This window comes from Pempheris klunzingeri, chromosome 5, assembly GCF_042242105.1.
Source record: "Pempheris klunzingeri isolate RE-2024b chromosome 5, fPemKlu1.hap1, whole genome shotgun sequence".
Lineage (NCBI taxonomy): Eukaryota > Metazoa > Chordata > Actinopteri > Acropomatiformes > Pempheridae > Pempheris > Pempheris klunzingeri.
In genome coordinates, this window is record NC_092016.1 from 19,122,088 (window position 1) to 19,148,895 (window position 26,808).

General features: G+C 45.1%; 1 protein-coding gene across 1 annotated transcript; it reads left to right on the forward strand.

Moving 5' to 3' along the window:
- The first annotated feature begins 14,988 nt into the window (after positions 1-14,988).
- On the forward strand, positions 14,989-21,292 carry ptpn5 (protein tyrosine phosphatase non-receptor type 5). Its single transcript, XM_070831237.1, has 12 exons — positions 14,989-15,258; positions 15,889-16,011; positions 16,129-16,224; positions 16,431-16,687; positions 16,783-16,975; positions 17,430-17,514; positions 17,874-17,953; positions 18,186-18,323; positions 18,452-18,562; positions 19,800-19,960; positions 20,291-20,404; positions 21,199-21,292. The coding sequence occupies exons 1-12, from the start codon at positions 14,989-14,991 to the stop codon at positions 21,290-21,292; spliced, it is 1,722 nt and encodes a 573-aa protein (XP_070687338.1).
- The last annotated feature ends 5,516 nt before the right edge of the window (positions 21,293-26,808 follow it).

Below are 26,808 nucleotides of genomic sequence, written 5' to 3' on the forward strand. Positions count from 1 at the left end.
TCTTTTCTCTCCTCTTCCCCACACTGTGAACTCATTGTAGTGTATGTACCTCTGAACGCAGAGGTAGACCTCGACAAAGACTTTTTTCTTGTCTATCTGCTCGGCTGCCTGCTTTCCAAAGGGTCTTGTCTTTGCCTAAGACAAGGCAACTTTGTAATTTTCTCCTCTGACTGGCTTTAAGTAACAGCCAGCGAGGGGGGGGGAAGGCAGCTGCACTCTGCTTGTATTATAATCAAGATGTCATGACCCAGTCGGACAGGATCCATACTGTGAGTTTTATGGAGAGCCGTGAGGGAGCCTCCATGGAGACTTGACTCCTGCGTGCAGAATGCTTGTCATGGTTAAAATAACATGGAATAACAGGACCCTATTTCTTTTATGCCCACTGACAAGAAAAAGTGGGACTAAGACCTGTTTTACAACACAAACATCACAGACATTTACGTGGTTGATCACAGCATCTCCAACAGTGACTCCTAAACAAGGGCACTTGTACCCCAGGTGGTACTTATGCAGTTGCCAGGGGATACGTAGAAAATTTGTAGAGCTGCTGATTTAAAATGATAGAATTAAACACCTGACTGAGAGTGCTTGATAACTAGTTAGCACCTAACAGGTTGCTAAAAGTAATGCAGTAAACAGTAATAGTTAAGTTGTTGCCACTCTTTTACATCAATTAAACTGTATGAAAACATCATTGCATCATTAAAATAGTGGTGATAAATAGCTTCCAGTTGGAAATCAATTCAAATAACCACATTTAGAACACAGTGAAGGGAGCTTATGGTTATCTGACAGGGCCGTGGGGGTGCATCAGACAACAAAGGCTGGGAACCACAGATCTACTGTAGTGTCCATGTTGCTGCTGCCCCATCAGTGACCTCACTCCTCCTGATGTATCTGTACTCCTGTGCCTCCTCCACTACCTGCCGCCCTCTCTCTTTCTCTCTTCTTCTCAATCTCACAAACTAAAAAACATACTCTTGGAGGCTTTGCACTTTACAGAAACATGGACCACACTGTCACAGTAAAGGGCGTACAAAGGATGTTACCCTTTAAATTTGTGTTTAGATTTTGGGGGGAAATAAAGTAAAGTTTGTAATTATGTTTGTGCAAAAAATAAATGGTCACAACTACTATGAGAGCAGGCAGGATGCTCCTACTGTAATTCTGCTCTCCATCACTCCATCTGCTTGACTGTCTCTCATTTGTTTGTTTGTGTTGAGCAAATGGTCATAATTGCGGCCCTGACCCATGCACATGTGTGTTTATGTCTTCGCTGTCAGAGCTTGTTGTTTAGATTAGAACACTGGAGTAAACACAGACTCCTAATCTGGCGTTTGAAAGCGTCTGATCTGAAGTCTCGTCCCTCGATGGGATCGTACAATGTTGAAAAGAGGTCGCTAACAACAGTGGCGAGGTTGCTGTGACAGAGCCCTGCAGCGAAGGCGGCGTTGCACTGGAAAGACATAATCACTGCACACTCCATTAAAAACTCTATTAAAGACATCTTCCCGGGTTGGCCTCAAATGCACTGACGATCTTCTTCCTGTGTCACAAACACACATGGATGCATGACAGTAGGATACATAAAATAAATCCTGCAAATTTCCCACTTTTCTATACATACACAGCACACACAGATCCACGCTCGCTCATGGACAGATAAACAAACAGTTCTGTCATTTCCAATACAACATCATCCATAATCCACTCATGTTATCGCACAGACTCACGCAACCACCCACTTTTCTAGTTTCACTGCACAACACAATGTTGGGTAAGAAAATGGATGATGTTATACTGTATTTTCTTTTGTTCGTAACTATAATAGTACAGTATGTGATTACAGACCACATAACACAGTAGGTGAAGCTTTGTAACACTTTTTGCCACCGCAGTCAACTTCACACCTCTGGTCCTCATGACAGAGACATGATGTATCTAACTACTTAACTGTCATTTCAGTACAAGAGCAGAGTGAAAGGTCCTGAGAATGATCTCATCTGCTTTTAAAAGTAACATTTTACCACGAGGAAAACAAAATCTGCAGCGGTTACCATGAAATCAGGAACTCATTGCTGATGAATGAATAGCTAAGTTACTGAATAACTGAATCAAGGACTACAAACTCTAATCGATAATCATATGTTACTTAAGAGCAGATGTCTAAATACTGTGTTAATGATCACTAATGATTACATATATGTGAATTAGCATGATGAGAACTTTCAGCCAATCACTGAATTATCACTGAAATAATTAATTATGAAAGCACAGTATTACTTAATATTTTGTGTCCGCTCAAGATAATCAAGGTGAGCAGCAGTTACTGGGAACAGTATCCGTCATTAGAGATTCAGGAAGTACTTGTCAGCTCTTCATTAAAGGGGTACTCCAGTAATTTAGTATTGCACATGATTTATATTTTAGATCTGCACATGGTACAGATTTGAAATAGAAATCAAAGACTTTTAGTCGCTATGTCCACAGCCCCACTTCTAAACACAGGCTTTCTATTACACATGTCTAGTCTTAAGGCCTAAACTTATTATTAGATAAATTAGCTAATAAACTAAATTATTAGGGATCATAGTCTCAGATTTTACAGAGCTCCCTTCAATCCAACTTGCCTATACAGCTAACTCATGATACTTCCCATGACCATATGAGTAAACTGATCTTTATGTGTAAGATGCACGTGTATCTGTGTATGTTATTGTGCAGTGCTGCCCTTGTATGTGACATGGTGACAACGAACAGCTTTTTTTGATCCTGATTATGTCTCATGATCCTAAATATATCTCACTATATTTGACTTAGCATTCGAGTAAATACAGTTTCTCCACAGATCTAACGCTCTGTAGTAGTCACAGTGTGTTAGCAGGAAACAAGCTGACTGCAGCAGTCTGCGGTCATCAGATGAACATTTAACAGCTCCCTGATTCCCTCCAATGCAAATATGCAGTGAGATTAGCCTGCCTGTCTGTGTTAGACTGTGTTTTATGGCTCCAGATAGGCAGGCTGGAAGCTGCCATCTTCCTCTGGATGTGTGATATGATGAGTCACAGTCAAATCTGAGATTGGCATCAGGTTAGTAACAGACAGGGAAGCTTTAAACCCAATTAGCCCGTGAGAACTCATTACACTACATATGACTTGGCGAAACGCTCCAGAGGCATGTAGTACTGAGAGAGACTCAGCTGGCTTCCTGTCATTCATAAAGAAACCAGCAGTGAGCCATTAGGACCACTAGATGCCTCCATTTGTCACCAGAGGAGAGCTGCTCCTCCATCGTCTCAGCGACACTCACATGGAATTCTTAAAATGTTGGTCTATTATCATTCTTATTTTTACAAACTACAGAGTTGGTGATATTGATAATGAACGCGGGTGTGGCTCAGTGGTAGAGTGGGTCGTCCCTCAATCAGAAGGTCGGGGGTTCAATCCCCAGCTCCTATGGGTCAACATCTCGAAGTGTCCTTGGGCAAGACACTGAACCCCAACTTGCTCCTGAAGCATGGCTTCAGAGTGTGAATGAGTATGAAAGAATAGTCTCCTCCAAAATTACATTCCGCCTGTATGATGATGAATGTGAATGGGTGAACGAGGATGTCATGTAAAGCACTTGGAGTAGTTGAAATAACTAGAAAGGCGCTATACAAATACAGACCATTTACTATTAATGTTATAACTATATGTACTTTAAGTTTCCAGGAAGTAGCTATTGTTAAACTGCTGTTGCCTCCCGCTGTGAAACTTACAAGTTTACATATAACGGCACATTATTGTGAAATGGCCTCAGAAAAACATGTATAAAAATGTGTATCGCAGCGAGAGAAAACAAGGAAGTGATGTAACAGTTTGATGTTTAAGTGTCAGCAGCTAAAGACCCAGACAGCTCAAGGCCACCGAATATCAGCCTCTTCCCCTGTATCATTAATTAGGTTAGATGAGGCTTTCACACTCACCGTTTACACTGTGTGACAGTGACCTTGCGTGTGTGTGTGTGTGTGTGTGTGTGTGTGTGTGTGTGTGTGTGTGTGTGTGTGTGTGGAGGTGAAGTCATTTTTTAAAAAGGGATGAGGAGGAGGAGATAAGGAAGGACAGAGGAGTTCATTTAGTTGATTGGAGCAGGGGGAAAGCGAGGATGTGGACATGTGGATGTGGGAGAGATATATGGAGGGAGAGGAGAAGTGAGTCATAAATAGTGGAGAAAGGAGGGAGAGAGAGAGGGACAGAAATAATGAGATGTAGTTTCATGATTGCCGTTAATAGTTATGGTCTAAATGAAAAAAAATTTATAAAAAAAGGTAAATGGAAAATAGCATAGTTTCATGTTATTATGGGACAGGTCCCGGATACCAATAAATCAATACCTGAGGAAGACTTAGGCTAAGATCATGTGGCTAACAAAAGCTTAGAGGAATAGTTCAACATTGTGGGAAATTGAGAAGCTCAATATGACTTTTATGCCTGTTTCGTGAATATGAAGCTACAGCAAGCAGCTGGTTAGCTTAGCTTAGCATAAAGACTGTAAATGGTTAGCCTGACTCTGTCAAAAGGTAAAAAAACTACCAACCAGCGTCTCTCAAACCTGCTAGTTCACACGTTATATCTTGTTTGTTTCATTTGTACAAAAGGTTTAGAACATGTTTAACGCCATTACTCACCAGTTTTTGTGCTAAGCTAAGCTAACCAGCAGCTGGCTCTAGCTTCATATTTACCTTAAAGACATAATGATATCAATCCTCTCATCTAACTCTCCAAATTTCCATCCATCCATCCATCCATCAATTTTCAACTGCTTATCTGGGGTCGGGTCGCGGGGGCAGCAGTTTTAGCAGAGATGCCCAAACTTCCCGGGCCCCAGACACCTCCTCCAGCTCATCTGGTGGACCCCGAGGCGTTCCCAAGCCAGCCGAGAGACATAGTCTCTCCAGCGTGTCCTGGGTCTTCTCCGGGGCCTCCTTCCGGTGGGACATGCCCGGAAAACCTCCCTAGGGAGGCGTCCAGGAGGCATCCGAAACAGATGCCCGAGCCACCTCAGCTGGCTCCTGTTGATGTGGAGGAGCAGCGGCTCTACTCCGAGCCCCTCCCGGATGGTCGAACTCCTCACCCTTTCTCTAAGGGTGAGTCCGGCCACCCTGTGGAGGAAACTCAGTTCGGCCGCTTGTATCCGAGATCTCGTTCTTTCGGTCATGACCCAAAGTTCATGACCATAGGTGAGGGTAGGAACGTAGATCGACCGGTAAATCGAGAGCTTTGCCTTTTGGCTCAGCTCCCTCTTCACCACGACGGACCGATACAGGGACCGCATTACTGCAGACGCTGCCCCGATCCGCCTGTCGATCTCACGCTCCATCCTTCCCCCACTCGTGAACAAGACCCCGAGATACTTGAACTCCTCCACTTGAGGCAAGGACTCTCCACTGACCCGGAGATGGCAAACCACCTTTTTCCGGTCAAGAACCATGGCCTCGGACTTGGAGGTACTGATTCTCATCCCAGCCGTTACGCACTCGGCTGCAAACCGCCCCAGTGCACACTGGAGGTCTCGGCCCGACGAAGCCAACATGACAACATCATCCGCAAAAAGCCGCCCGACGACATCCCCAGTCGAGGTCAACAGCTCCCCACCCTCACTGTAAACAGTGTCGGTGGGGTACTGCTTCCCCCTCCTGAAGCGCCGGACGGTTTGCCAGAATTTCCTCGAGGCCGACTGGTAGTCCTCCTCCATGGCCTCCCCGAACTCCTCCCAGGCCCGAGTTTTTGCCTCCACAACCACCCGGGCTGCAGCACGCTTGGCCTGCCAGTACCTGTCAGCTGCCTCAGGAGTTCCACAAGCCAACAAGGCCCAGTAGGACTCCTTCTTCAGCTTGATGGCATCCCTTACTTCCAGTGTCCACCACCGGGTTCGGGGATTGCCGCCACGACAGGCACCAGAGACCTTACGGCCACAGCTTCGAGCGGCCGCGCCGACAATGGAGGTGGAGAACATGGTCCACTCTGACTCAATATCTCCAACCTCCCCCGGGATCTGTGAGAAGCTCTCCCGGAGGTGGGAGTTGAAAACCGCAGCAACAGCGGGTTCCGCCAGACGTTCCCAACAGACCCTCACGATACGCTTGGGCCTGCCGAGTCTCTCCGGCTTCCTCCCCTGCCAGTGGATCCAACTCACCACCAGGTGGTGATCAGTTGACAGCTCAGCCCCTCTCTTCACCTGAGTATCCAGAACGCACGGACGGCGGTCAGATGACACGACAACGAAGTCGATCATCGACCTCCGGCCTAGGACGTCCTGGTGCCACGTGCACCGATGGACGCCCTTGTGTTCGAACATGGTGGTCGTTATGGACAATCTGTGACTAGCACAGAAGTCCAACAACAGAACACCACTCGGGTTCAGATCGGGGAGGCCGTTCCTCCCAATCACGCCTCTCCAGGTCTCACTGTCGCTGCCCACGTGGGCGTTGAAGTCCCCCAGTAGAACAATGTTCCCAGTCGGCGCACCATCCAGTACCCCTCCCAGGGACTCCAAGAAGGCCAGGTACTCTGCACTGCTGTTCGGCCCATAGGCCAAAACCACAGTGAGAGACCTGTCCCCGACCCGAAGGCGCAGGGACGCGACCCTCTCGTTCACCGGGGTAAACTCCAACACATGGCAGCTGAGCTGTGGGGCTATAAGCAAGCCCACACCAGCCCGCCGCCGCACACTGCAGGCAACACCAGAGAAATGGAGAGTCCAGCCCCTCTCGAGGAGCTGGGTTCCAGAGCCCAAGCTGTGAGTGGACGTGAGCCCGACTATATCTAGCCGGTACCTCTCAACCTCCCGCACAAGCTCCGGCTCCTTCCCCCCCCAGCGAGGTGACATTCCATGTCCCTACAGCCAGAGGCTGTCTCCGAGGCCCAGGTCGTCGGCACTCCGCCTCGACCGGCCCACAGGAGGTCGGACCCACGTTGTCGATTCAGGCTGGGCCCTGCCGGGGCCCGTGGGCAAAGGCCCGGCCACCAGGCGCTCGCATGCGAGCCCCAACCCCAGGCCTGGCTCCAGAGTGGGGCCCCGGCTGCGCCATACCGGGCGACATCACGGTCCTTGTTTTTCTTCTGTTCATAGGGGTTTTTGAACTGCTCTTAGTCTGGCCCGTCACCTAGGACCTGTTTGCCTTGGGAGACCCTACCAGGGGCATAAAGCCCCAGACAACATAGCTCCTGAGGATCATTCGAGCACTCAAACTCCCCCACTACGATAAGGTGGCAGCTCAAGGGGGAGAGGTCCAAATTTTTTGGTTACTATTCCCACACTTTTATATTTAGTGAACAATTTTATGACTTTTCTGTCGTTATACAGACTCCAGCGTAGCACAAAGTTGTGCACTGACCATCTCTTTTCAGCTGAGTTTACACAGTCTGTTTATCAGGTTTATCTGTACCAACCAGTCTCAATCCCCTCAGCGTAACCAAGATTTTTAGTATCCTTTGGTTCATTGTTTTGGTTTTTAGGGTTTGGTTGACTCGCACGCTCCTGTTTTGACACAGCAGGCACCACAATAGATCTACAATCCCAAACAGCTAACAAAGTTAGCAACTGAACATTGAAGAGCATTTTGCAGCTAAAGAGTTATTTCACTAAGGAGTTGGTGGAGACCAAAAACTGAGACACGACTCCTCCAAATTAATACCAGTGTTGCTCTGTGTCTGCAACTCATTGCAAGCAAATTTGCCATATTTGCTCAAAATCTAATAATAATGTGTTTACAATTTGTTTCCCTCAAGTGGACAAAACATCTCTTATTTCAACTTTAAATCATTTGTCTTCAAAGATTTGTGTTTCTCTCATTTTATTATGTACTGTATTAATGTACCCTAGTGTTGTATAGTGCAGTGATGCAGTGTCTTCTTTTCAGAATTATCATACTTAGATTTCAAAATGTACACAACCTGTTTTTGACAGTGCTCTATGTTCGTGCTAATAAAGCAAATCTGAATTTTAAAAAAAGAAAAAAATTGACGTAGTGTTTGTGTTCCCCAGTATTTGTGTTGAGCAGCTAGTGGCTATTTTCTGCTGGTCAGTTCAGAGAGCCATATGGCAAGACAGGAAGGAGGGAGGGAGAGAGACAGAAAGAGAGAGAGGGGGAGAGAGGGAGAGAGGAGCGACAAGAAATGACAGGAGGTTGTAAGGAAACAGCGAGCAGCAGGGAGGGAGGGGGATGGGGGGGGGAGAGTAGGAAGCGAGAGGGACCGCACGAGAGGATGAGACTAGAGCAGCGAGAGCAGGGGGACGGCAACAAGGATGGAGACCGGAACGAGAGTTCAGCCCTGGATGGGAGGGGGTGATCAAGATGAGGGAGAGACTGGGTGAGAGAGGTGGGTGGCAGAGCCTACAACTTGGAAGCAGAGGAGGTGACTGTGGGGGGTGTTCACTGCTCAGTGATGTGTTATGATCCCAGACGCACGCACACACACACACACACTCACACACACACACACATACACAAAACTTGTTTTTGTCACTTAGAAGGACATCACATTAATTCACACTCATTCTTGAGCACTTACCTCAAATATTCAGACCGGAAGTGTCTTTTTGTGTTATGGTCAGCAAATGCCATGAGAAGACCAAAACCACAATATTTTCCGACTTCTCATCATCATCTTAATCTTTTCAATGAGTAATAAGAAATAATGATTGATTTTATGAATAATTCCCCAGATCAACTGGACAAGGTAGTTTTCAGCAAAGATTTCTGAAACAGGAGTAAATAGTGCATTTGTCTGGGACTATTTTTAGCAGCGGATTAATCCACATTTGATGCTCTAATGAGTATTTAAGGCAGCAGGACGGTGTATGTGGGGCTGACTCACAATAAACCACATGGTAATAAAGGATCGTCTGCTCCAGTGCAGCAGTGTTGTGGCTCACTGATGTGTTTGTAATAGTTTGGGGGCAATGACCAAGGTCTAGGGCACAGAGGAATAAACTATTTCAGGCTTTGGTGACAAAATACTTGCCAGGAGGATGAATCCGCTGTTGGTTTTGGCACTGTGAGGTTTGTCGACACTGATGAAAATATAGACAGCCTTATCCTTTAGCCCTGATAATGTTACCATGTGGGAACCATCTTTTGGAGGTCCCCATGATATGACTGCATGTGCCCACTGTGATTAATGCACACACACACACACACACACACACACACATGGTCCCCCTCTCCCCCCCCCCCCTCGCTCTCTCGCTCGCTCTCCCTCATTCTGGCTCTGTTGCCAAGGCTACCGTACAGCCTCTTGCTGCATATACCTACATTAGACGAAGCTGCCGCCTGTGGATCTCTCTCTCCTCCAGGATACAAACAAAAGAAAACCCATCAGACTTTTACACCCCGCTCCCTCTTTCACTCTCACACACACACACACACACACACACACACACACACACACACACACACACACACACACACATACACACATACACACACAGACAGCCGTAGATTGTGCCTCTCCCATCCTCACACACACGTCTCCTGCCTCTCGCTGTCGGTCTGTCTCCTTCTCACATGCAAACACACTCCTTCCTCTCCCAGACAGAGGAGCAGTAAAGGGATTGGCGTGGTTCTTGGTGTTTGGCTCCTGGTCTTTGGCTCAGACGGAGCAGAGCGGCAGATGGCGATGTGAAGACGGGCTCAGCCAGGTAAGAGGACTTATCCTGACCAGACTTAAGGCTGTGGGTGAGTGACTGCTCCAGCCCTCCTCTACTCCCTCTGTCTCTCCCTCTTTTGTGCGACATGAGGTGAATACCAATTCCTCAGCAAAGCCCCCACGGTTCATATGGCTGCTGCGCTTCCCTGGCTGTGAAAAGGTAGGGGGATCTGTCATGTAGCCTCTGCATGTTTATTTTCACATTATCAAAGCTGATCATTCGCCAACAGGTTGCTTCTGTGCGTCTCCTCTTCCCATCTTATATCACCCAAAGCTTGATTTCCTCTGTGTTGTATCATGTCTATGTGACAATGTGGGAGTTACCAGAGAGAGATGCAACAGTCCACCTCCCCGGGTGATTCATTACTAATCCATCCAGCTCTGCACTGTGTGGTCGTTCCAGCTCACCGTAGCCATGTACGTGATATGAATGGTGTTTTGTCTTAGTATGAATGACTGCCAGAGAATGCCATTCCTGCACTGCTGTTTTGATGCAGTGCAATCATGTAACACAATCCTTTGTCGCCGGGAATCCAAATGTATCTCCAGCAGCCTGCAAATCAATTCGCTATGCAGCACATTTCAATTATTCATACAGTATTGCTTAGGCTGAATTGTAAGTTTGTACGTGTGTTGATGAGATTTCTCTTTGAAATGCCCCCTGAGCTGCTGCAAGAGATTGGAGGAGTGTATGTAAACAATAGAGCTGATTGATTATCTGCCTCTGTGATATACAGGAGGAAGTTGCAGGCTTGCTGGGTACTTAATTTTAAGGTCATTGTGAGCTTATGTGTATTAATATCAGGATTTGATCTGTGTCAGTGTGTGTGTGTGTGTGTGTGTGTGTGTGCGTGTGTGTACTTGTACAACTATCTTTGTGAGAACCAATTTGAGCTTTAGACCTTGGGAGTGAGGACATTTTTGGAAAGTGAGGACTTTTTGGCCGGTCCTCACTACTTCAAAGGGCTGTTTGAGGGTTTAGTTTTAAGGTTAAGGTTAGAATTAGGTTTTGGTTTGTGTGTGTGTGTGTGTCTGTGTGTGTGTGTGTGTGTGTGTGTGTGTGTGTGTGTGTGTGTGCGCGTCTGTGTGTGTGTGCGTGTGCGTGTGTGTGTGTGTGTGTGACAGGGAAAGGTTGATGAGGCAGGTCTTGGCCCTCGTGACTTTATCTCACGTTACCGTCCCGTCATCACTTTCAGTGAGAGCTTCCTCTTAACCTCATCTCCCTGCCACATTCAGCACTTCACCAGCACGCTCGATAACTTCACGTGCGTTTCATTCACCTGCACACAGGAAACGCTGCTGAACCTGAGATTTTCCTTGGTGCACATCAGACGAAGCAAAACAAGTCCTGACCATTAAGGAAGAAAAACATAGGGAAGTAGAGCAGATTTGAGCACATTATAATTCCAGACAGAGACACTTGGAGCATCAGGAATGTCCATTAAAACACAAGCCAGCTGTCACCAAAAGAAAAAAAAAAAGAAATTAGACCATGGTAATTCCCCCTCGCTCCTGATTGCAGGAAAGGAGCTTTACGCAGCTGTCAGCAGGCAGTCATTCCTGGCCCTGTGGCTCTCCTGGGACAGAGGCCACGGGTTTATTGTATGGCTCCGTTTAGTCACAGCTGGATGTTGGGTGCTTTGAATGAACGCAGATCAATGGAAACGCTACACACATACTCTATTTGAAGACTGAGGGGGTGGCGTTTGTAAGGACCCAAAGACAGTCACCTTTAGTGAGGAGCGAGGCTGAATCAGCTGTCAGGTTTAACTTATTGGCCATGGATCCACTTGGCCTAGTTGCACATTTTTCTCTAAATACTGTGTTTAAACAGTGATGTCGCCGCTGATTGGAGTCTACCGATCGATAGACTGTCAAAGGCGTTCTATAGTTTTTGTCAAACTACTTCCCTCCACTCCAATATTCAGCTTATTGCTGCAGCTTGATTTTGTCGGCCACTCTCTGATTTTGTGTGATTTTGAATAACAACCTTATCGCGTGTCGTGAGCTCCCCAGTAATCAACAGGAACATTGTGTACAAGCTGGAAACAGCCGGCTTTTTATCACTTACCAGGTATGAATAACAATCACAATCACTGTTCAAACCCTCAAAACTTTATTTTAAATTCCAGTGGGGAGCCCAATACATCCCAAAATGTTATCAAATGAGACTGAATTTTTGTGTTTAAAATGTGTATAAAATGACACACAGTATATCTACAATGTCTTTTTATTCAATGGGTGGTGCAGCATTAAAACAATTTTTGGCTTGATGTTTTTCTCACTATTAATCATCATCATACAGTTTAAATTAGGAGTTGGAACAAGCAGAGACAGAATATTCATGAAACTGGAACTTACAGTGTTTAATAAGGCAATTTGAATGATCTCAAAGTCAAAGAGGTAGAAGTTAAAGGGCTAAATGCAGGGCATACTTACCACTGAGGACACTAGGGCTCCTTCACAGTGTTGTTTCTCGTCCTTACATTACATATTCCATCATTTTCTAAACTGACATATACATTCTGCTATCTTTAGGCCTACAAGTAAAACTGTACTTAGTATTTTCCAACCAGAAGTCCTGGCAGTGAGGAGACACTTTGTCAGAACATGTTGGTAAATGAAATGCAGACAATATAATTGAACCATCACCAGTTGGAAAAAAAAAGAGTTTGAGACTTTAATTTTGGTGTCTGGTTACAGGCCTTGATAAATGTACCAGACTATCCACCAAGCAAGCTAAAGGAAGTGAGTGAAAAACACCCATATTTACCTCCAGGAGCAAAAGCAAAGAGAGGCAGAATTTTCTAGACAAACGTGATTATTGTCACTGCTCTCCCGGTGCAGATGTATGTTTGTGTTTTTTATTTTTCATGCAGTGTGTCTGCCAAAGTGTGTGTGTGCACGCTACAGTATGCTGGTTGCCACAGTTACCAAAACGCCAACCTCACTGCGTCATCGCTTCAGACAACCTTCACACCAAAAAAGAGCTGCTTTTCCTCCCATTCATCCCTCCATGCACTCATCTACCTGTCCATGTATTGTTTAAAAACGGAAGCAGTTTCTCTTATACAACACAACCTGTGTGTGTGCGTGTGTGTGTGTGTACTTTATATGTGTGTGTATACATTGTATGTATGCACGTTTCCATGACTACGGGCCGGGCTAACTGGCGTCATCACTTCAAAACCACCTTCGCAGCAAGCAAAGAGAGATAGAAAAGGACTCAAAGCAGCTCCCCTCTGTTCAACACCTGCACTCTCTCTCTCTATCTCTCTCTCTCTCACACACACACACACACACACACACATAGCTCCTGCTACTGGTGTGGTCTCATATTCCGCTGAGCTCACCTCATTCGTTCAACAGGGTCCAGTGGTACAGAAGGAGAGGGGAGATGAGAGAGAGGAAGAGGAGAGTAGAGAAGGCTTGACTTCATGCATACTGATTTGACTGGAGCAATCTGAGTGTATTTCTGAGGGTGTCTGCTCAGTCTGCCTCGAATCATCCCTGCCTCTCAGTGAGGAAGAGAGAGTCAGAGAAAGAAAGAGAGGGGAAGAAATATTGACAGTTTACTGTGTCACCTTATATCACCATCCTCCGCTCATGAAAGCACAGCTGGGAGCTGACAAGGGTGCTACTCTGATCCATCTCTAGATGAAACTAGGCGACCAAACCTGTCTCAGCGTGACCAGTTGAGTTTGAGTCACAAGGTGTCTCTGCTGTCTATGAAGCACATGACTGGTTGTTTAAATGCTCTGGAATTATGAACACAAGAGATGTAATGTTTGGCTGTTGTCTTCTGTCCTTCAGATTTGACTCTGCCTCACAATGGCTGACAACGGCTGGTTGCCACAGGATACAGGATTTAACCTGATCATGTGATCTGACTCCCTCCCCAGTTTCCTGCCATCTATCATAGGTGAGTCATGTGAAGGGCTGTGTATATATGTATATATATATAAATGTGTATATACATTTTTTTTTTTTTCCAAGTTTCTGGTAAGTCAACTGGAAAATCATTTTCCTCTGCATTGTTGGTTGGTAGTCATTGATGAAAACTTGTTCCAAGCTTACTCGTGACAAATTTAGCTATCAGCAACACATTCCGACAAAAGTGAGATGTGCGCAAACAGTACACCACCACTCTCACAGGCCCCCGCATTCACACATCCGCACAAACCACGTGGCGGTAATCAGCCAAATGTACAAAACACCTTTATTAATGGTTGAAGGACAAAAGAGCAGGGCGGAAAAGGGCTTTGAATACACTGCTGACTGATGCAGAGAGGCAGTGTGTGTGTCTGTGTGTGTGCGTGTGTGTGTGTGTGTGTGTGTCTGTCTGTGTGTGTGTGTGTGTGTGTGTGTGTCTGTGTGTGTGTGTCTGTGTGTGTGCGTGTGTGTGTGTGTGTGTGTGTGTGTGTCTGTGTCTGTTGTCAGTAGATGATAATGCTCAGGACGGATGAGAGGGATGAGAGCCACTCTGTTGCCAAGGCAACGGCCAGGGCTGTAAACACGCTACCCCTGACTCATCTCTACACAATAGCCTCTCTCTCTCTCTCTCTCTCCTGCTCACACACACTATCTCGCGCACGCACACACACACTCACACACACACACACATTCACACACAATCTGAGCGAGTCCAATCTGAGTGAGACAAGAGGATCCGGAGATGAGAGCCACTCCAAGCCGCTTAGCTATACATCTGAATAGGCCTGTGGAATAAACGCCACCCTTTCTGTCATATACACGCTCATTTAAAAACACACAATCGGACAGACACACACAACCTGATAAACACGGCTAATTGAACTGGAAACCAATACGTAGATTTGTTGAATTTTCTTCTGTGCATGTGCATTATTAAAGCAACGGAAAGAAAAAGCATAGAAACATGATAACACACCGAGACATTTTGACGCTCGAGTGAACATAAAAACCTTTATTTTGTGAAGTTTGAAGTATGTCTGCATGTTCTTATATGAACTTATCTAACAACATGCCAAAGGTCTCAAAAGCAACATAAAACCATTAAAACCCACTTTGGCCTTAGTAGGTTTATTAAGGGTAAAAGCAGCAACTAAAGCACAAACTATTTATTTGATTTCAGCTGCGTTCTTTGTTCATCGTACACTCTAAATCGTTCAGGATTTCGCTACATTTTCAGAAATCATACATGGCAAACACATAATAAATAAGTAAATGTCAGAAAACAGAGTCAGAATGAGGCAAGACGCATCAAATAACTTGAACGCAGCGGAGTAAATGATCTCATTTAACAGGAGCATCATGTCCCGCCGGCTCAGCAGCTCCACCCGTTCCCACACCGAGGACTCCATCTTCCTGAGGCCCGACGAGGACCCCGTCTGGCTGGATGAGCCCTCAAAGACTGACAAAATAGGCGATGGAGCTCCTAAAAAGGACGGGCTCCTAAAAGCCAAAGATGGACCCGCAGGGGGCCAAAGCCCACAGGGAGAGGAAGTGTTTATGCACAAGGTGTACGCGCTGGTGATTGAAATCCACTGCTGGGCTGCACTGTTAGTCGTCTCCCAAGTCACGGTATGTGAATGGAGGACACTGGATAAAAAGCGGATAAGATCTTTACATGTTATTCATTTTTGCTCAAGTGTCTGCTTTAGATTAGACTGAAATTAAGATGGCCTTCCAGCCTTAGTGTTCAGCTCAGCATGTGATGTAGACCAGCATGAGGAGTCCTCAGTGGTGTATCTGCACCATTAGCAATGCAAATTACATTTAAGCACAAGGTATTCTCTCAGTTTGACCCTTATTTTCTTTTCATATGCGTCATTACATTGTCATATTCTCTAAAGTGCTTTAGTCCACAGCACACTTTATTCCAGCAAAGTTTTGGGGGCTGCAGTTGGACACCTCTTTAGTATTCATTCCCTCTTCCCATCTCTGTCTCTGCTGACTTCATGTTTGATTCATTCAAGAAAAAAAGGACAGGTGCAACATTACCATATGTACAAAAAAAAAAGAGTCTTGTAAATGCGGCCATGATTATGAGACACCAGACTGCGTGTGGTCAATTTCCATATTTTTTTATGCCTGCGTGATAGGCCGTCTTCTTTTCTTTTCTGTTCGCTTTGCACCTGAGAGCAGCACCAGTGCATGAATGACTGGAGAGCGCACAGTGACAATCTGCCTTCCCCATTTCTCTCCTCCCAGGGGTACTGGGTGTTTTTTGTGGTGGAGGGAAACGGGCCGCTCTCTTCCATCTACAAAGCCCTGCAGGTCATCGACTTCTACCTTGGCTTCATCTTACCCTGCCACCCGATTTTTGGAATGGACGTAAGTGTCAGTCCTGGACCTGACCTATAGAGCTGTTAGTTTTAGCGAGAGACTGATATGAATCCAGTGCTGGCTATGTCTGACTGTCTCTTCCCCTGTCTTCCTCTCTCTGGTTAGTCCATGGTGTTGATGAGGGAGGTTGTAAACACCAAACAGCACAACTGGATCGTCCATGGAACTGCAGGCATTGGTGTAGCCATCTGCGTTATCATGGTAAAGCGCTACTCAAAACTTGTTTCAAATATGTGGTCATTGCACGAATGTGACATAATAGCAGATACTGAATTATTGCAGTTTACCATGAAGGAACTCAAAAGCCTTTGAGAGGAACTAGATTCATTTGTGGATAGGCTAGGTTCTTCCTTGATTGATTTGAAGGTATAAAGTGACGTTCCTCCCTCCTGCTAACCTCTCCCCAGGTTGTCCACATGGTGTATAAGTGGCGTTACGGCTCAGGCTTGCCGTTGTCAGAAATGGTGACGCAGGACATTGGTGATCGCCGTCAGTCTGTGAGCCGCCAGCCCTCTTTCACCCTCTCAGAGTGGACGGATGCTCAAGAAGACCTGTTGGACATGGACCCTGTGCCCCAGACGCCGGTCTTTGACATGGGCACAGACACCAGGACTGAGGGAGATGCCGTCACCCTGACTGTCACCCCAGTGGGGCTTCAGGAGAGGTTAGAGTAGGCTCTAACATATTCGAACATAGCAGATGGGTACGCACATACTCTACGTTTAAATGCATGTGTGTGACTTAATATGCATCACACAGGAGAGGCTCCAATGTTTCCCTGACCTTGGACATGTGCACACCGGGCTGCACTGAGCCCTACGGTTACGGAGCCCAGCTCTCCCCCAGAGACCAGTCAGCCCAGGAGTACCTCCGACAGGGAACACACACCCTGACCCCTGCCATGCTACACACACGGGCCATGGATGACCAGAGCCTGCAGGCTGAGTTTTATGTGAGCACAGCATTGGCTGCTCACCCACCTACACGCTTTAAATTAACAGGGATGAACGGATTCTCACCGGAAAAGACGTACACAGACACACACAGACACAAATATACACACCCACACACACACACACCCAGCGTAGCTCTGCACTCACCCGTAAGCTTTTCCACTGTCTATTAGTGGGCGAAGGCAGGATAGATGCAGGCATATTTGCATATGAAACCCCACAGAGGATTCCGGTGTCTGCTAGGCAGAAAGACGTGCCTTCAAGATCACACACAAGTTGTCCATAGAATTCACTCACATACAATTTGACAGCAACAGTTTAGTATGAAAGTGTGAAAAATGGGTATTATTTTCTTACTGTTTGGTTGCCTCATAGAAGACAAGGCTAGGACTTCCCCTCCATTTCTCCAAGGGCTAATTGTTGTTGCACCCATTGTTCTGTGTCCATCGGCAGGAAACTCCCATGAACTTTGTGGACCCTAAGGAGTATAACTACCCAGGGCTGGTGAGAAAGAACCGCTACAAAACCATCTTACCCAGTGAGTACAGCTGCAATACACAGTACAGGAGCAATCACTAAAAAGAGTTAATGCAGTTGTACATTTTGTAGAAGCTGCTTTTTCGTGCCACTTCTCTTTAATAATTCCACATAATCATCAACTATTTAGCTCTTAGATGTGTTTGTAAAAGGTCTGTCTGTGCACCAGAGTATTGATACTCACACTGAGACAGAGCACACAAAAAGACACGTGGCAGCCTTGTAATAAAACTGAGCTGTAAGATATAATGCAGCGCATGTGCATAAATTTTATTTTTCATCTTCTTCTGCTGTCATCTCTTGGAATTACAACCCATCTGTCTCTCTTTCTCTTGATAATCTCACACTGTCCACCTCCAGACACACACAGCAGAGTGATCTTGCAGTCGCAGGATGAAGATGATTTCCTCACTACCTACATCAATGCTAATTATCTCAAAGTAAGTGAAAATAAGTGTTTTTATAAGAAAAAGTCCTGCCTCAGCACAGCTCTCTGATCTCGTAACTTTATTCATTCTCCATGGACGTGACCTCGAATTTTCAGTGTCTCACAGTTAGTAGAAACAGATAACTGTATATGACAAGATTTGGCATGTTTCTCTGTGTGTGTGTGTGTGTGTGTGTGTGTGTGTGTGTGTGTGTGTGCGTGTGTGTGTGTGTGTGTGTGTGTAGGGTTATGGGGGTGAGGAGCGTGCATATATTGCCACACAGGGTCCCACCGTGAACACAGTGGGGGACTTCTGGAGGATGGTGTGGCAGGAGAGAAGCCCAATCATAGTGATGATCACCAACCTGGAGGAGAAAAATGAGGTCAGGGTGGCAAAATGCAGGATGATGATGATGATGATGATGGGTGCATTAATGGAATAAATGGACAGACAAACCGATAATGAGATGAGTAAAAATATCCACTTGAGTGTCTGCTGTGCCTTGTGCAGAAATGTGCAGAGTACTGGCCCGAGAACACTGTGACCCATGAGGGCATCGAGATCACCGTAGTCACAGTAACCCAGGAGGATGACTACAGTCTAAGGGTGTTTACTTTGAAGGTGAGAGACAGCAAGATTTCTCATGTGTCACACAAGAAGGGTGAATACAGACATCAAACATATTAAAGGGTCACTTCAGATAATTTGCAAAAATACTCTTTTCTTTAATTTAATTGCAGTGATATCTGAGGCAAAGTTCAGCTGAGGTTGGTGGGATGTCATTAGTACTTAGCTATGAACCAAAGTATTGGATAAGTTGAGTTTTTCATCCTGAGGGGGGACATGAATGTCTGTATTACACTTCATGGCCATTCATTCAATAGTTATCCAGACATTTCACTCAGAACAACAAAGGTGAACCTCATGGCAGCTCTAGAGGAAAAGTCTAAATCACCAAAGTCATTAATATGGATATTAGAGAGATGGATAGCTCAACACCTGGGCTAATAAAACCAAAACTGTTTTTTCTCCTCTTACCTGCAGTATGTCTGTTGACAACTGGCTGAGTGTGTATTAAAATGCTTTTTTCAAATGATTGTTTGTGTCCACAACATCTGATCTCAAGATTAATATTTGACCATGTAATAAAAACCTGAAGCGCTGTAGAGGAGACTTGTCTGCCATCACGGCAGATTGTGATCCTTGGTTCTGAACATACGAAGCAAACACTACCCTGGTTTCCTTTTTCCCAAAGTAAATGTTTTTATCAATCAGTTTCACAAGACTGTCAGGGTGTACACAGTGTCACCACAGTTCAGTGTGTGTTGGGCGGTGGTTTACTCGACGTTGCTGGTGTAGCCGTACTTTTAATTTCCACTCATGTTTGTGATGGGCGCTTTATATTTAATTTGGGGTCATGGTGGCATTGGCACTTAGCAAGCTAAGCATGATAATTCAGTAAATGCAGCCTGCATCTGATTACTAAGCACCAAGGGCTCATTATGTAACTGTGCTGAGTTAAAAGCTTGTTGTTCATTCAACTCCTCTGGTTTATGTTGTCTGTCTATTGGACTAATGATCATTGTCAGACTGACACTCAGGGAATAGAGGCAGCTGATAGATTTGAATACGTTACAGGGAGGAGTAGACTATGTAAGCTTGTTTTTGTAACCCTCACTCTTTTTTAGCTGTCTTGCTCTGCGTTCATTGTTGTCATAGCAACTAACACCAAGGTAACAATTTGGATATACATGCAGAGCAACAGGCTGATCAGAAATCATTCTCAGTCTCATGTTCACGTGTGCACAACATGATCACATCTGTATTGCATGCCTAAATGCCCGTCTATGTGTTCCAGTGTGGAGGAGAGGAGCGCAGTCTGCGGCAGTACTGGTACACCTCGTGGCCTGATCAGAAGACTCCAGATAAGGCTCCACCTCTTCTGGAGCTGGTGCAGGAAGTGGAGAGGGCCCGTGAGGAAGCCCCGCCCTCTGCTGGCCCCATAATTGTCCACTGCAGGTACAAGAGTAGCTTGTTTTTTTATATGGGACAAATAAAAGGCTCATGTTGAACACATTAAAAATTAGTTCAGAAGGTTCTGAGTACAAATACCCATAACAACCCAGTTTCATATCAAAAGAATAAGTTTTACTAATGCTTATTGCCAAAGAAACCACTTGACACAGCAGGAAATTTGACTTCATCCAGCCCCTCACTGTCTGATATCCCTGAGGAGGATTTGACAGTAATTAAATTAGTGGGATCAGTGCTAATCAATACACCGCTCCATCCATTTTCTTCTTCTCCACCCTCCTCCATCCCCTCACCTCTCCAACTTTTTGTCCGCAGTGCTGGAATTGGTCGAACAGGCTGCTTCATTGCCACCTCCATCCTGTGCAAGCAGCTGAGGACCGAGGGTGTGGTTGACATCCTGAGAACCACCTGCCAGCTCCGTCTGGACAGGTGAGATATTCTTAGCCCTCATCCATGCTTCTGACTATCTTTAGTTCCTGGCACCAAATCTTTGTTTGTTGTGGGAAATTCCTTTCATCTGGTTCCAAATCACGAGCCACGGTAAGTTTCAATAGTTTAAACCAAAATGACACTTCAGAGAAAAGTTCAGAGTTTATAGGCCTAAAGAGCCGCTGTGTTACACCACCTGAGTCCATCACATCCTTCTCACAACAGACTGAAATTGCTGAAATAATCGTTTCACGTATATAAAAACCATAAAATGAAATTCTTAAGAAAGTAAAATGGTCACAAGGGTGCTTACTCAGGGGTAGGCAATTGACAGCCAGTCTCTGTTTTGAAAATCCAATATCAAGAAATTATTGTTCAAAGGTGACTGTTCCTTAAGATAGAGCCAACTACTCAGCTGTGGGCTCCAGCAGCAAACTTTGTTAGGAAAGAAAGAGTTACAAGAAATAACGTTACAAATACATGATCGTTTTCCATTTAGCTGATCGTCTAGAATGATAAGAGGATTGGAAACTATATAACTGAGAGCAGACATAGTAGAATGACAGTCCACTGCCATGTAAGAGCTGTGTGAGGCTGTGTTTCTGCACCATGGAGCTTCAAGCTAAACGCTAATGTCAGCATGTTGATATGCTCACAACAAAAATGCTAACATGCTGATGTTAAGCAGGTGTAATGTTTACTACACCATCACCTCACCATCTTTTTTTTCTATCTGAATGATTGTGCTCGTGTGTGTGTGTGTGTGTGTGTGTGTGTGTGTGTGTGTCTCTCAGGGGTGGGATGATCCAGACGTGCGAGCAGTACCAGTTTGTGCATCACGTCCTCAGCCTGTATGAGAAGCAGCTGTCTCACACTGCTGAGGAGTAGAGTGAGCGCTACAGCCACACCCAGACCGAGACACACCACTGTACACTGTACCGCCTCTGGTGGTATGCACCACTGTACCTAGCATCATCTCAATCTCACCCTTTAACAAGCTCAAACCATGTTAATCTCTTCACCCAAGACAGGCTCGCTCAGACAGGACTGAACGGTTGACATGAAATCTGTGCTTACTGTGCGTCTTTGAGCAGAACAAATATAGAGAGGTGGGATTGTGAGCTATCCCCCCCCCAAAAAAAATCCTGATCAGACGCTTTAGTGTCGTTGATCCACGCAAGTCCTGGAGAGTCGAAACAGTCCGACTCGAAATAGTCCAAGCCCGTGCTCCTGACATCATATCATTTACACTGCTGAGGTTTTTATCATGTCACTGTACATGAGTTTCAGTCATCAAGGCCTTGTGTAGTTCTTGGCCTGAAATAGCCCCCTCGCATACTGTACATACAGTTATTAAAAGGTTACACTGGAGCTGAAGTATAATCAGATCACCTGCAGTGGTGTCGGTTTGCTGTGAAATCCTAGTTCAGTCTCCCAAAGTTAGTGTGTATAATAAGGGTTCTTTACGGTATAAGTGCCAGCATAATTTAAATCCACAGAAACGATCAAATGCCAGCCTAATATTAAACACTATGTAGATGTAAAAGTTCATATAAAGTTAAGTGACTGACTTTTCTCACTGACTCTCAATGACTGTCACTTTTAATGTAAAAAAAATCATTAGAGAAGGCCCGTTTCCACTTTTGATGCATTCAGGAGCCACCTCATTTTCAGGTTGCATGGTGCTAAGTGTTCATTAAAGGCATGTGCAATGTTATGGAACATAGGAATGTATAACAATTAGGTTATTAATTAACTAATTAGGGTTTCTGTGCAATCTACAGTATTACAGTCTTTACTATGCTGCCTGTGCAGTCCTCATGGCCCATGATGTTTACAGTAAACAACTCCTGCATTAAGGCCACATAGACGTACACTCAGAGGCGTCACGGAGCCAGCGACACTGAGGGGACAGAGGCCACAAATAGAATCAGACAGTCCGAAAAATCAATCAAAGCTCTGGAGGATCTGACGCGGGCATACGGGGAAGTGTGATGCAGAGGAAAGCTAAAAGTTCCGTAACGAAAGTGCACCATAAATTGACGAGGGATGGTCACATATTCTTGTAAATGTCCCATTACTATCATAAGGCTTGTCGCCCTCACAGCTACGCGCTCTGTGATGCCTCTGCTTTCAACAGTAGCTTGAACACATCTGTGAAGTAAGAAGCCCATGATTGTTGTATAGACAGGCCAGGCCTAATCTGTATGAAGCACAATAGACCAACTAAGGTTGTCTCTGATGTTCAGCTGTAAAAGTTCTTTTTTTTCCGTATTGTGTTTTGATTGTGTTGAGTTTAATGGATTGCATGTGCTGTATGGGACTCCATAGGTCCACAATCAAAGCGACGTGATTGGTTGTCCTGCTTTTTGTTGTGTAAAAGGGTTTAAGCCTATTATATTGCTTGCTCTCGGCCAATGCTTTTGATACAGTTTGCTTTTGTGAAACCAACCAGAGATATTTTTAGAACATTTTGATACAATCCTTTCGAGTAGATGCCTTGTGTATATTTCCGTTTATACCATGATGGAATGTAGCTCATACTGTGGTTCAAACCATCGGTTTATATTGCAAGATTTGACAGAACAAAATGTGACAACTACCTAAGTTACCTTACAGTACAGAAAATATATAGATTATGTTCAGTCTTCAGTATTATTACTTTACGCCTTTAGGCTTTGCTTTAACATGCTTTGCTTTCTGTGTATGTTTTTTATCGTTTTCTTGGAGAATTTTACCTCAGACTGAGTTTTTACGCAGTCCCCACTCGATTCCATCTGTGACTCTAGGCCACTCTCAGTTGACAACATGAGAAATAATTGCTATGTGTAAGGCAGCTAAAACAGTGAAGACAGTTTTCTATGTAACAAAAATCACACTCAAGCAACTTCTATCTTGACTTAGCGCATCAGATCAGCAGTCGTGAACATTATCAGAGGATGGGGGTAACTGCGGGGGCTCGGACCAATTCATAAACATCAATTCAAATAGCAAATTAAACTGCCAAAATTGCCTTTTACAGGTAAATAGGACAGGTGATTGATAGGAAAAGTAATAGTAATCTATTGTGGAACTTTTGAGGTAATCCTCTGATAATGTCCAGTGTACTTGACTGAAAAGCTTTTATTTTGAGTGCTTGTTTTCAGTGCTTACCTGGTCCTCCTCTGGTGATCAAAACGGGGACGACGAAACAGCCAAACTGTCAGACATACAACCAACCAGCAATCGGTATTCCTCTCCTCTGCTACAGTATCGCTTTAAGTTGTGAGTTTTTGCATCCAAATAAAGGTAGATTTTCATGAATCTGTGTTGTTCTGTCTCTCAATCACACAAACGTCCCTTTAAACCACAGCATCAGAGGAGAGAGAGAGAGATTTAGAGCCAAAGCTGGGTTAGCTTCATCACCTTTACTGTATCTGCAAAAAAACTCACTCCTGCACCACAGAGTGCAGTTAAATATCTGCACCACTAGGTATCAGTATATACAATGTAATCACACACGCTGCCAGTGGCTCTTTCACCAAGCCTTCATCTGCCTGCTCACTGACACACTCAGACGGCAGAGGGGCAGAACAAAGACTTTCAATCAGACAAAAGAGGATTCATGATACTGGATTCAAACACTCAACACCCACCTATTACAACTGTTTTATTCAGCAGTTAGTAAGAATGTGACGCTGTGGATAAATAGAGGTTAATTTCGGTTAAACCATACAAAAGACAAGACGTATTTTCTTGCATAATTTCACCCAACGTCCAACTACTTAGAGGTCTAATTAACCAGACTAATGGCAAACACACGTGTGGGTGAGCAGGGCCTTTAAATCATCATGAGAAATGTTGATCAGTGTCAGCATGGGTGCCTCAACTAGCGATTTCATAGCCACAGAGAGGCAAAAAGCTACTTTATCACAATATTGGGATCACTGTGCTGATTTATTGTTTTACCTTTTGTTATATGCCACATTTAAGCTGTGCATCAGTCCGTAATGCAAACATGCTTTTGAAAATATGAGAAGTATGAGATTATATTTTTTGATTTGTTGATTTCAACTGGCTGGTGGTTTGGGTGGCATACGTGATTAAAAGACCGTCCTCAACAACATATTGCAAGATGAAAATAACTGGTATCTAAAAGAGATTGGAGTCACATCTCAGCATATAAACCTGGACTAACAGCTCAGGACAGCTCATTAGTGTAGTTCAATTAGAAATGGCATGTGCATGTGATTAAGACCACATGGTGTAAATAAAATAAAATGAAATAAAATAAAATACGGGCTAAATATCAAATTTAGAAAAAAGTGTGCTAATTAAGTCATTTCGTCTACTCACACATTTATGGGTAGGGTTGTGCAAAAACATTAAAGCCTCTATAAAGCTCGATAAAATACAAATGGCTTTGTTACTTCGTTACTTTCAAACTGCATGTTTTAAAACCGGTATGAAAGCATCTCTGTGCCACTTTGTTCTGGGCAAAAAACATTTCACCTTTAATTACATCATTTTTTTTCCATCCATTTTAATCACTAATTGACTTCTGCGACGGGTTTGGAGGCAACCTCTTCATGTCTATGGCAGCCCGCTGGGACAGCGCTCTCCACCAGCGCGTCTCCTTTAAAAAGAAGCCGGACTGTCCCTTTAATCTGGGATCAGGACACTGACGTCAGCCAGCCCCTGAGCCGCCTGCGCTGATTGGCTGGAGGTGACGTCAACCTGGTATTTTTTTTTTTTTCCTCTCCCTCCTGAACCATGACCTCATCGCTTTAGTTCAAGAAAGTGCTAAAGTGCACCTTCTGTGTCCACCCCTCCTCCTCCTCCTCCTCCTCCTCCTCCTCCTCCTCTACACACACACACACACACACACACATACATACACACACACACACACTCCCCGGTGTTGCTAACACCTAGCCTAGCTAAGCTAATCTACCCCTCCACGTATCCTGGTCGGTTCACCGGCTGGAGGAGCGGGTGTCGCCGAGCCTTCATGTCCCGCTTGTCCCCGGCGCTGTCACGCTCCGCCAGCGGCACCGTCCCCCGCCACTCCGCCAGGTGAGCACCGGCCAGCCCCGTGAAGACACGGCCGCTGCCCCCCACCCCCCCACCTCCCACACACATGGAGGCCAGCTGAGCAACACACAGGAGCCGCGTGGAGCCCGAGGTGAGTGTGTGTATTGATTAGTAGGACGCAGATAGGCTGATATTCTGGAGCTGCCCTCTCAGATAGGTTACGTTAGCAGCGGCGGCTCGCTCATCTGTGCTCCTACCCCCCCCCCCCCCGCTGCTGCGGCTAGGCTGTCAGTGCGCACCCCCCGCTGTATGTATGTGCGCGCCCGCCTTATAATGGGAATTAAACCCGTCCAGGCTGAAGTTATCTATTCTTTTATTTTGACGACCATCTCCTCGTTCACCGTCCGGCCGTCTCCAGGTGGGTAAAACACGCCTTTTTCTCCATTTTCTGTTTAATTTGTCCTTTTTCTGCTGCTTCAGCCTCCGATCAATGGAGAGGCTCGTTTTCGCATGCGGACATATCCACGCGTCATAACAACACAGGGCAGGTTTCCCACTCCGACTGTCTAGCTCTCCATTAACGCCCAGTTTAACCTTACTTTGATACTAACTATGCAGCCTTTGTAAAGGCTGTGGCCGCTGTCCGCATCGCGCTCTATTCTTATTTCTAATCTAGGTCGGTTTATTATAGTGCGCTACGATCGCTCCCCCTCCATCATTGTTATTAACGTTATCAAACAGGCCACAGTGTCCCATCTACGTCTTTGTGCGCCCCAACTCGTTAGTAGCCGCAATATGTGAGGATAAAGGGTTTTCCACATATTTATGTGTATTTACAGTCCACGCAGTGTGTTTTAGTTCAGGTGTTATTTGCATGAGTATCCAAGCCCTGATTATTGTTATGGTGGAGTGCGGGGTAGTTCCCAGTTTGTTACATGAACCCTCAATTTGCAGCTGCCCACAGGGAGAGTATTGATTTATAGGCACCAGAAGGCTTTATACCTGGTTATGTTGTTTACAGTGAGATGATGCTTCAGCTCCAGCGGGCCAACCAGGAATTGATTTTTTTTTTTTTTTTTTGTCCCAAATTACATGATTGCTGTGAGAGCACCGCTCATGTTGAACAGCTCCATGTTCCACCAGGCTCGTCACTCCACTAACCCTGTTTGTGGTGAACACATTCATTATTTACGTTCAGCTGCTCTAATACATACCTCATAGTGTTTTTTAAGATGGTTTTATTTGAAGAAATTTATTTTAAGGTGAATTCCAGAAAATTGATTTGTAATTATTTTGATAATCAATTGTTTATCCTTTTTTTTTTCTAGAAAACATTTGCTAGTTGCAGCTTCTTCTCATTTGTGTGGATTTTCTGCTTTTATGTGACAGTA

Excerpts from the sequence above, each read along its gene's own strand:
- ptpn5 (XM_070831237.1), top strand. The coding sequence starts at position 14,989 with ATGTCCCGCCGGCTCAGCAGCTCCACCCGTTCCCACACCGAGGACTCC. Across the intron at positions 15,259-15,888 it reads TAGTCGTCTCCCAAGTCACG|GGGTACTGGGTGTTTTTTGT; the intron begins GTATGTGAATGG and ends CTCTCCTCCCAG. Across the intron at positions 20,405-21,198 it reads TGCCAGCTCCGTCTGGACAG|GGGTGGGATGATCCAGACGT; the intron begins GTGAGATATTCT and ends TGTGTCTCTCAG.